Below are 11,325 nucleotides of genomic sequence, written 5' to 3'. Positions count from 1 at the left end.
ATTGGAAAAATACTGACTGGTCTGACGTGTTTCAATTCCAGGGGCAACATTCAGATGGTCAGAATGTGGTGTCAACAACATGAAAGCATGGATCCATCCTGCCCTGTATCAACGGTTCAGGATGGCTGTGATAGTGTGACGGTGTGGGGGCTGTTGTCATGGCAGTTTAGGTCCCTTAACACCAACTGAGCATCGTTTAAATGCTGCAGCCTACTCAAGTACTGCTGCTGACCATTTCCATCCCATAATACCCAGGGCGCCAATCTCCTGATGGCAGGATAGTGCATCATGTCAGCTCATATTATCTCAAACTGGTTTCTTGAACATGGCAGTGAGTTGACTCTACTGTAACGGCCCTTAGACATGTAGCTGACAAAATTGCAGTAACTACATGATATATCATATCAATATAGATCAATGTCTCTGAGAAGTGTTTCCATCACCTTGTTGAAACTATGTCAAGACAAATTAAGGCAGTTTTGATGGCAAATCTGCTCCAACCTTTGGGTAAAACCAAGGTGTAGATGGTAAAGTGAGTTTCTTGTTCAGATATTAAAGGTCACTCAACATGCCGTTGTGTTCAAGATAATAAAAGTCCAACATGAGGAACCAGATCAATCACTGCTTTTTAAATGCTTTTTTGAAAAAAAAAAAGTTGTGGAATGTTGTCAAATCATCCTGAGCTGGAATACCTGTCCACAGGTGCCAGAAGCTGGTCGCCTTCCTGCTGAACAGGAAGTGTTTAGACAACTGAATAGAATGCTACATCCTGTCTCAGTTTACTAATATTTAAGTTTGTAGGGAAAATGCACACTGATATTTTGAACAGCCAAATATTCCTTTTTAATTTTCTGTAAAATAATTACAAAATGAATAAATTTTTCATGTTCTGATCTGGAATTCATGTGCAGTGTCCTCAATGCATGTGAATAAAACTAAGGAATATAAGTTTAATTACATTTTAAACAAATTGCTATTAGTCTGAACACAATTTCAGTTTTTTCAATTTAACTGAGGTACTTTTCATGAACCTTTTGCTAGTACAGCAAAATCAACTGGACGACAGATTCTCTTCAGTGTGAGGTAGAGCTTTATGAGGAAGGAAGTAGGAAGAGAGTGTAAAACCAACACAAAATGTTCAGTGTTTTATTTAAAAACTATAAACAGTCACCAAAGTAAATAAAGCCAATCTCTAACAGACTGTTAGGTCTATGTATAGTCACACATCCTACTGACACCGCAGAAATGAGGATGGTTGGGTCGCCCGGTCAGATGCTAGTAGGACAGGCAGTCATAAATGTTACACAACACACGGTAGAGAGGACAGTCTGAGGACGTGAGCCGGAATGTGGCATGGTATTAAGAATGAAAAAATAGTACAATAAAACTCCACACTATATTAAGATAGAAAAAAGTAGTGAAGAAAATATCATACCTGCACGTAAAGCAAAGAACACAAGAGAAAACCTGTATAAAAACTCCATGTATTTAAACCAATTTACAAATACAAAAAAATTTTGGTACGCGCACTGTGCCCGTACAATGACAAAACGCTTACAGTGGATATATGTTACTTGTGTGTGTGCACTCAGGGAAGGGTGTGTCAGGAAAGAAGAAAGGAAGAGAATACCTTCAATATTTTTTTTTCTTCTACAAAATGACATGATATATTATTCCATACTCTTTCAGCCAGCAAAATGAGTTCTACAAGGTATTATAATACAAAAAATGTCACAGTTCCACAAAAAACTGTTTTCCCCTCCCAAAGCTTTACAGCATCAGTACCTTTGCAGAATTATTTACAGGTTTTTAAGTACATTCATCCACTGCTGAGTATAGAATCACATTAGATACAAGTGAACAGGGATCATAAAAAAGCAACAAAACAATCAAACAAAAAAAAACAAACTACTTTATTCAATCCTACCAAAGTAATGCTTCTATTACTCCACAGAGCAAGTTCTCCAGTGGCTGCATCGGCATGAAAGAGGATCTTCTTTATATATATTCACAACATATTTACAAGATTCTTTTTCATAATTGTAATGGTATTTATTTTTATAATAAATAAGTGAAAATATATTGACTCAAGTAAGAAAACCAAGCTACCAAGTTTCTAAAGAAAAAAAAAAAATCTCTGCACCAGTAGCCGACTGAGTCACCCCCCCCCCCCCCCCAAATTCAGTGGGATTCCTATAACAGCACCACCCCGGCCCGCCTGACGCCCACCTGCACACTTCAGTCGACCGGCACTCACTCAGACGCACACATCCATCGATGGGACGAAGGGGAGAATAGAAATAAAACTTAAAAACTGAATGTGCTCCGTGTTCAGGGTTTTGTCGGTTCAGTCCCTCAGGGAAGCAGTCTCCCCATTCATGAGCAGCTGGTGGAAGACACCGTGGCAGTTTTTCAAACTTGTGTGTGTGGTGTGTGGGTCGAGGGAGGGCGAGGTTTTTTGAACACAGGTTGGCAAGTAAGGAGGTGAGGGTGCCGGGTGTGCAGCAGGAGAGGTCCTCTGCTCCGTTGCAGACCGGCTACGGCACGCCGTAGGCTTCTTCCTCTCGTCTCGACAGAGACGGCGGTGGTGGGGGGAGAGGAGTTCCAGAGGTCGTCCTGTTGGCGCTAAGCCTGGAGCGAGCGCGTCAGTTCATAAAGGCATTTGGCGAGCGTGGTGGAAACCTCCATGTTACTTATTGCAAGCACAGAGAGGTGCGTCTCATGCCTCTTTACCAACCTGAGGGGAAGAACAGAAAACTATGTTTGGGGACAACGTCTCCATTCCACAAAGAAGCAAATTCTTTACAAATGAACTCAAAACAACATGACTGACTGGATTAATCACCTCTGACAATTTCGAGAAAGGTTTTCCCTCCACAACAGTCTTATTTTATGAAATAAACCCTCTTAGGTGTTTGTCTTTGGGCCATGCTCATGCAATATTCAACACACAGCAGGAAGACCCACAAAACGCACTCAATACTGTTACCGGCAGGATACTTACATGCGACCACAGTCAGAGTGCTTAGCGATGTTCTTTAACGTTAAGGCAGCAGTTAGTCGAATGTGTTTGGTCACTGGCCCCTCCTTCTCATCCTAGAAGAGAAAAGAACATTCAGGGATTCATTTTTTATGAAAGCAGGTAGATTCAGACAAACATGGAAAATCAGTCCATAAATTCACAACTTAAATATGACTTAAATTTTCTTTACTGTAAATCCTATTATTTGTGATATAATGGGTGGATTCTTACTGCAGGCATTGTGTAATAGTACACAGGCTAATGGTACTGTTTATATAATGTTGCTGTGCCAAATCTAATCAAGAATCAAGAAGAATCAAGAATCACTTTAACTTTCAAATCCAACAATGAAACCGAGTTCTGTACTTTGGTGCAGAAACAGAAAAAAGAATTAAAAAAAAAAAGAAAATTAGACGATCCAGAAACAGACAAAATATTTTGCCTCTTATATCTCTTGTCAACACTGTCACTGTTTGAACCGGGAACTCTATGAAATGATGGGATCAGAGCAGTTCATGTCCTTCAAAGTCTAATAAACAAGGAAGTTTTAAGGGGAAATCTGCATGAAATGTGGTAGCAGACGACCTTGTTCTACTCACCGTGAAGTCCCTGAAGACCATGTTCCGAGAGCCTCTTCGTAGGGCCATGAGAGCTGCGCTCGGATGATTCACGATCGCTTTCGGTGCTCGCTGTGTCGGAGTACTGCCTGCCGCTGGCGGAGTCCTTCACAACACAAAACGCACATATAACACGTCAGTGTCAGAAAATTCTCACTTATCCACCATTTCAACAACATTTTGTTGTTGCAATGAAATCCACTGATATATATTTATGAAGCAGTTAAAGCTAAAGAAAATGCAAAGAGTAGTTTCCGGTACATAAGGAGAGAACAAAAACGGGTGTACATACTGGGAAGAAGTCTGATTGGAACTTTGCGCCTGCTGCTCCTCCTGTTTGAGCGCAGCGAGCAAAGCCTCTCGAGAACAGTGCTTATCCTGAAATACAGAAGAAATAATTCAAATCATTTAAAAGAATACAGTATTTTCCACATAAGGTGCGCCTAAAAGCCTTTACTTTTCTCAAAAACCAACGGTGCGCCTTATAATCCAGTGTATGATTATTTTTTTTAAATAGGCCATTTGTTGAAGGTGCGCCTTATAATCCAGTGCGCCTTATAGTGTGGAAAATACTGTAACAAGATGGGGAAAAAACATTCTTGGCCACGGAACAAGATGAAGTCTTACTTGTAGATGTGTGATGAAGGACAATCTTTGTCTGGGAAACGGTTCACACCCTTCCCACAGACAGTGGCCTCCGTACGCATCTTTTCCTCCGTGTTGTGTTGCTGCGTGGTAAAACACCTGAGACGGCGTTTCAAACCACCTGCAAGCAGAGAGGAGAACGAATCAACAGGAGCTCAGCTGGGGGCGGGGGCGGGGGCGAACGAGTCACCAGCCTGTGCCTCGCGTACGTACCGCTTACACGACTGCCACAGACACCTGAAGTTCTGCCCCGCTCTCCTGCTGTGCTCTGGTGGTGCTTCAGGGGCGTGCTGTGCTGGGAGGTGGGGGCTGTGGTTGCCTACAGGTGCAGGCTGGGATACCGGGGGTGGGGACGGGGTAAAGGTGGGCTGTGGAAGAGTCAGAAAAATCAATTGATAAAAGAATTCACCGGTAACTGGGGACACCATCGAATGATTACGTATTATAAAGACATTCCTGACATAGGCCTGTATGTATCTACTGAATATTAAAGTATGAATCATCTGACAATAATGGAATTGTAATCAATAATATGATATTGTGAATTCCTAATGAGAATGCATGGTTCAACAACCATACTGCTTATAGGGGTTAAAGCAATTTCCATTTTCATAGCAAAGTGCAGTAAAATATCATGTTCATCATAAACATCTGTTTATTACCAGTTTAGTTTGGTAAATAAAGAACAAACTCTGTTCCTCAACTGCCTGGCAGACACACAATGAGTTCCGCTGGCACACAAAACAGAGGAAATGACAAACAGGACGGATGACACTTAACAGGCACTTCCCTTGAAAAGAAAAAAACAAGTGGAAGTACCTTGAATATTTGAAAAAAACAAAACAAAAAACAAAACCCCATCAAGGATTCATTTTTAATCCCAGTTTGTAAAGAATATGTCTTCAATGTGTTGCTTGAGGCGGAAACACATTCAACCGGTCTTTGTGAACATCATCCCCCACAGAAAGTCCAACTAGTGTCGTTCGATGAGCAGCATCATGACCTCCATCTCGTCTGTAATACTAAATACATTTTAAAGTAGCTGCTCCCCCCCCCCACATGTATTTCATGTACAACTTTTTTCATTTATTTTCAAAGGGGAGCTTATTTAGTTATCCTTCCGTTAACAATGATTTAATGATCCCATTATAATTACCCAAAGCTCATTCTCAAAATAAATTCATTAATAAAACTAAGGAGCATTTAAACTCATGGATGCATATTTAATGGCCGATACAGACATGAAACTATCATGAAGGAGTTTTATCGGCTGAGACGTAACCCGAGCCCGTCTTCTGGCAGGAGTTGTTCTCTCAGCTGCTTTTCTATAGGAGGCGGGTATCAGTGAGATCCACATGGTCTTAACTGGACTCACCTTCTTAACCTCCACACCTTTGACTCATCCACTACCACAGGAAGCGATCTCAGGTTGGATTGCATTCTTCTTTTTACATTTTCACAACTGAATCTTGTCATATTGTGCAAGCAGCACAGAATGAAAGACAAAGAGCTCTTCCTGGTGACATCCAATGAGCAGGTAGTATGTGTTCAATGCTATCTATATCTATGAAAAACACACCTTCCTCAATGAGTGGCTTTCTGGTTATTTTCACACGTGAACTTTATAAAACACCCAGATGAATGAAGTGAATCAGCCGGTTAAACACAGAGCTGGTGGTGTGTGTGTGTGTGTGTGTGCAGTGTGGATGTTTGAGGAGGTGTAGGTGTGACGATGAGAGTGTGAGGAAGACTAAATGAGATTGTGTGTAAACACCAAGCGTCCCTCCACAGTTTCAATGCCTGTGAAATAAATGAGCACTCTGTAACACCATTCACCCCAGTCACCTGGTCATATGATGGCATTTCTTCTTGTCTCATTATACATTTATACAGGTGTAATCCAATGAAAAAGAAAAATAACCAATGTTTTATTTCTTGATAAATTGAAAAATGTCAACTAAAGTAGAAAATTAAAGAGAAAAATGTACTCTATACAGTATTTTGCGTAAAAATACTGCAGTCACGATGTGTATTATTATCTGTTTAAGAGAATTGCTGTCATATGACACAGCTCTAAGAGAGAGAGAGGGCTGCATGGAGAACGCAAGAAGAGCCCTTCATGCTTTTTCTCTGTGACAGACGGGGGGGGCCCCAGCGTCACTCACCGTGGGGACAGCTGCCTGCGTGGGGGAGCAGTTCCTCTGCTGGGTGGCGCTCTCTATTGCTACTTTGGCTACTGTGCTTGGGTCCGTTCCTGCTGGTACGGCCACCATGGTGGCGCTGCTGCCGGCGTTGTTGGGGTCGCTGATGGTGATGATCCGCACCCCCACTTTGTTGGGGATCCCGGAGGACGGCGCGGCCGCGGTACGGTCCTCGTTTTCAGCCGGTCTCTTCAGACCGCGAGCCTCGGAGGCCAGTCCGTTAGCGGGTGGGGCGGCGGGGCTCTGGGTGGTGATGGTGATGGTGGAGGGGGCCATGGCGTTTGGGAGGAGCTGCTGTCTCAGCAGAGGCACGGCGTGGCCCGGCCCCAGGGGGCCGTTGGTTAATTCTGACGCGGGCCTGCCGCCTGCCGTCTGGGGTCCGTTGGCCAGGCGCTCGGCCTGCGGGGCTTTGGCAGTATCCTGCTGGGGGGGTGGAGAACACGGCGGAGGGGGGTCCGGCCCGTGGCTCTTCTCGGAGGGGCCCATCTCCCCGTTCCCCAGGTGCTGTTTGGAAGCAATGTGATTTGGAATGTTTTTGTTGAAGTTGCCCCCGCCCTCACCCTGATCCAGGTCACACACGCCGTTGACCAGAGTCCTCTTGGGGTCCGAGTTGCCCCCCGGTGGGGTAGTCGCGCCGGGTGATGGGGCTTGCTTCCCGTTAGCGGGGTGACTCTCCGTGATGGGGCCGTTGAGGGCCCCCTGGCTGTTCCCTGAGTGGTATGGAGGTAGATTAGACTCCATGCACTTGCGACCGTTTAGCAGCTTGACACCCCCCCCAACGTCCCCGTTGCTGGTTTTCCCGGTGGGGGGGTCTCCCTCCGCCACAGATGAGTTCTCCATCACCTCGATCTTCCTCTCGTGGATGTGCAGCCCCGTGGCGTCCTTGGCCTCCTCCTCCTTCTGACAAATGATCTTGTCTCCCCGGAGGGGGGCTGGCAGTGGTGGTGGTGGTGGTGGTGGCGTCGGTGGTGGGGGCGGGGGCGGGACTGCTGGCACGGGGTGGGGCATTGTTCCGGTAGAGAACGGTGGAGGGGGGACCCCTGAAGCCAAAGCGCCCTGGCTGACGGCGGCGACGGCCGTGGTGAAGCCGGTGTTGGGGACCACGGTGAAGGTGACCTGCCCCGCCGTGGGGGGGCCCTGGATGATGGTCGCCGCCCCGGGGAGAAGCTGCACCGCCTGGACGGCCGGAGCTCCGGCGGCCGGGAGCTGACCGGGAAGCAGCTGGACGTTGAGCTGCTGCGGCTGGGGAGGGGGGCTCTGGGCGCCGTAGCTCGTCGTCTGGTAGATGACCTGCGGGCTGGGGGCCACGGTGCTGTTGGGGAGGGGCACCTGCGGGGCTGGTAGGATGAGCTTTCCTCCTGGGGTAGAAGGTCCTCGCTTTGGAAGCAGTAGCTGTTTGATCAGACTGGATTCGGTGGAGGTAGGCTGAGGAGGGGGGGTCTGGGAGATGATCTGGAGCGGGGGGGGCTGCTGTTGGTGCCGCTTCATGGACAGTGCGTGGCTGACAGTCGGACTAGACTGGACCAGGGGGTTGGAGTGAGAGGCCGGAGGCGGGCAGGGGCCGGGGGCGGCCCCCGGTTGTCCCGCTATCTGGATGGCGGAGGTGTTGGCGAGAACGATCTGGTGGATGGCGGGGGTGTAGGCGGGGCTCTGCTGAGGGGAGGGGCTAACGATGACAACGCTCTGCGCCGGCTGCTGCTGCGGTTGAGGCTGCTGGTTGGCTATCGTGGTCGCCGGGCCACCTGATTGGCTGGGGGCTGGTTTGGGGGCGATATTCTGAAACGTGACACGTGACCCCTGGGAACCGGGGACACCCAGAGGTTGACCCCCACCAACCTGATTGGAAGAGGAGGGTGTTGATGGGGCTCCACCCTGAGGAGAGCTTTGCGCGATTGGGGGGCACACACCCTGCACCCTGGCGGTGAGGATGCGGCCTTGCGGCACCTGTTGAAAAAGCGTCACAGGCGTCCCGGTGGGGAGCATGGGGGCGTGCTGCTGCTGCGCTGCAGGTGGGGGGGCAGAGTTCTGCGGGCTGTGATTCTGAGCGGCCGGTGCCGCCGTTGGAATCTGAACCACCGGACTGGATCGGACGTGTTGCTGCTGCGCCGCTGCGAGAGGATTTGGCGGTAAATGCCCCGAATGGCAGGAGACCGCCGGGTGACTGGCGTGGGGGGGCTCCTGCACAGGCGGGGCTGGACCAGCGGAGCCGGGAGCTCGAACAAACTTAGGTCCAAGACCGTGATGTCCAGGAGGTAAACCTGGTAAAACATTCAGAAAAAAACATCCCAGGTTAGACTCATTAATCCTCAACGGGGAAATGATTTTTTCACTCACACTAGGCCCCTGAAACAAACACACAACACACCCAGGGGCCCGTAAGCATGTAATTAGTACAGTAGAGGTGGAGGCAGTGACGGGCAGCAACTTTCTTGTGCGCCCCAACTGAGCAGCTTGTAAGGGGGACGGCGCCTTGCTCAAGGGGCACCTCAGCAGTGACCGGGAGGTGAACTGACACCTGCCACTCGGAAGCGGGAGCGGGAATCGAACTGCCCATCTTAAAAACATTGGACGACCCGCTCCACCGCTGAGCCACTGCTGCCCCCATAGCTAATAGCTAGGGAGTTTTTAAGTACAGTATTTTCCGCACTATAAGGCGCACTGGACTATAAGGCGTACCTTCAATGAATGGACTATTATAAAGCTTTTCACATATAAGGCACACTGGATTATAAGGTGCACTGTTGGCTTTTGAGAAAATTAAAGGCGTTTAGGTGTGCCTTACAGTGCAGAAAATACTATAAACTTTGATCATATATTCAACTCTTTCAAAGGAGCCATTTTATTAATAGGTTAATATAATTTTGAACCTGTGACCATTCTGATTGTTAAGACAAACAGAAAAGCTGAATGATTTATCCCATCAGTCTTACCTGGAGGTGGACCTTGTGGGTCTCCAGGAGGTTCCTGCCGGACCTTTGGAGGAGGAGGAGCTGCTACGGGACTCTGTTGTTGTTGCTGTGGTTGCTGGTAATAAAGCTGGATAGGAAGGGGGATGGACCTTCGCTTTAGACCCACCAGGAAAATCTGAACCTGACCATTTGGCTTGGGTTCATCTTGCCGTCGCATTGTATGATTAGGAAACACAGTCCTGTAGTAGAAAAAGAAGTAGAAATTTAATCCTCAACATTAAAATCAATGTGATTAAATTACCTCCAGATATTCTATTATCAAGAAACGAGACTAACCGCAGACATTTAAGGAACCCAGTGGAGTTTAAGATGTTGCCGCGCCCCATTTTACTGCACGTGGCCAGGTACTCGGAGTACATTTCTGATCGAGACACAGAACCCTCAAGGTGTGTCTCAAAGTGTGCATTTAGCCTGATGGGGAAAAAACAGACAGACAGCTGTTACTATGAGAGAGAATAAAAGTCCAGAAACTACAAACATACAAGAGCTAGAACAATTTAAAAAAAATAAAAAATCTAATAGCAAATATTTTGAATTCTCACAATAGAAATTACTGTTTTATTGTTTATTTAAATGATCATTTAATAAATTTGCAAGTCAATCTCACCATTGCAGTGTAAACTTTTCCCCGTCTAGTTCAACAATACCGGGTGGAGGATGATTGGACTGAACTGGGACCCTCGTCGCTGAAAAGACACAAAGAGGAGAAATTTAGCAAAGAAACAAACGTTAATGGTTCTACTTTATAGCTGTATGTCTACAAAAGAATGGATGGGTGCAGCATCCACCCAGCTGGTAAGTGGTCTTTAATACTCCATAAGCTGTCCACTAGATGTCAGCAAACTAATAAGTACACAGTATAGTGGGACATCACAGGAATGACACTTCCAAGGTTAGGCTGTCCAGTCTCACCCGGATTCACCTGGTAATTCATTCACTGACTGTTATATGGAATAACCCTTTACATCTGGTTTATTTCATTCTGTTGTGTCCTTTCCCACGATGGAGTCAGCAAACAACACTAAAAACCATAAGGAGATCTATTTCTGGTGCTCTTAAACCTCCATTAAAACCGAACATTTGTTCCATGTTATCACATAAGACGAAATAATCCCAAAAAAGTTCTGTTCTATTTGTGCATTAAAACATATTAGCTCAAACCAGAACAGTGTATGGGGGATTGTCCTGTTGTGCTGTTTCAGTGCAAGTAGGGATGATCTCTGACGGATGATACCAAAATAGAAATCCCAACACATTTGAGTATAGAATTAGAATTTTCTGAGCTAAAACAGGATTTGCTTTTCCTTTCTTGGCGGTGAGGTCTCTGTGCAGAGCACAGCTCAGGCCCTCAGCCCACCCCATCAAGGATCAGCTGATACTAAGGAGAACATGGCTCTAAGGTCTTCCCCAGCTCCATCATCCAATCATCAGTTGGTTGCTGTCGGCAACAGATCAGATCCTAACTTCAATCGTGAAGGCCTTTTCATGTGTGACATGGTTCATCATCACTTTTCTACACCTATTTTTTTCATTTTGAACAGTTCCTCTCAAATCTTTTTTAACGCATGTCGACTGCATGTCTTGATCTTTGTTCCGAGAGAAAAAAGGAGATCAGAAATTTTCCAACTTCAACTTATTCCAAGTGACAAAATACAATGCTATTAATAATCACCAGGTATCTTAGACTGAAGTAATTAAAAGGAAACTGGGACGATGACCAATTTAGATGCAGTGCTCCAATGGCCCAGCAACACAATAGCAGCTCTAGATGAACTCATTGTCAATTGGCAGCAAATGTCACTGATACAGTTTAGTGTTATTACAGTAGCTCTGAGCAGATGTACAATAATATCAAATGTCTTTTTGTCAGC

General features: G+C 46.3%; 1 protein-coding gene across 2 annotated transcripts in view; it reads right to left on the bottom strand.

The window, feature by feature from the left end:
* Positions 1-1,132: 1,132 nt before the first annotated feature.
* The window catches only part of arid2 (AT-rich interactive domain 2), a 36,306-nt gene continuing 26,113 nt past the window's right edge, over positions 1,133-11,325 (bottom strand). For both annotated transcript variants that reach the window (XM_068307251.1, XM_068307252.1), the window contains exons 12-21: positions 10,062-10,140; positions 9,731-9,865; positions 9,416-9,633; positions 6,450-8,743; positions 4,498-4,652; positions 4,267-4,405; positions 3,932-4,017; positions 3,622-3,745; positions 3,005-3,096; positions 1,133-2,737 (exon numbers count right to left, since the gene is read on the bottom strand). In XM_068307251.1, the coding sequence (XP_068163352.1) occupies positions 2,626-2,737; positions 3,005-3,096; positions 3,622-3,745; positions 3,932-4,017; positions 4,267-4,405; positions 4,498-4,652; positions 6,450-8,743; positions 9,416-9,633; positions 9,731-9,865; positions 10,062-10,140 (3,434 nt within the window). In that variant the 3' untranslated portion in view covers positions 1,133-2,625. The remainder of the gene's footprint in view (positions 2,738-3,004; positions 3,097-3,621; positions 3,746-3,931; positions 4,018-4,266; positions 4,406-4,497; positions 4,653-6,449; positions 8,744-9,415; positions 9,634-9,730; positions 9,866-10,061; positions 10,141-11,325) is intronic.

Source organism: Antennarius striatus, chromosome 22 (assembly GCF_040054535.1).
Source record: "Antennarius striatus isolate MH-2024 chromosome 22, ASM4005453v1, whole genome shotgun sequence".
In the NCBI taxonomy this organism is placed as follows: domain Eukaryota; kingdom Metazoa; phylum Chordata; class Actinopteri; order Lophiiformes; family Antennariidae; genus Antennarius; species Antennarius striatus.
The sequence above is the reverse complement of the archived record's forward strand: the minus strand, read 5'-3'. Positions and strand labels throughout refer to the sequence as shown.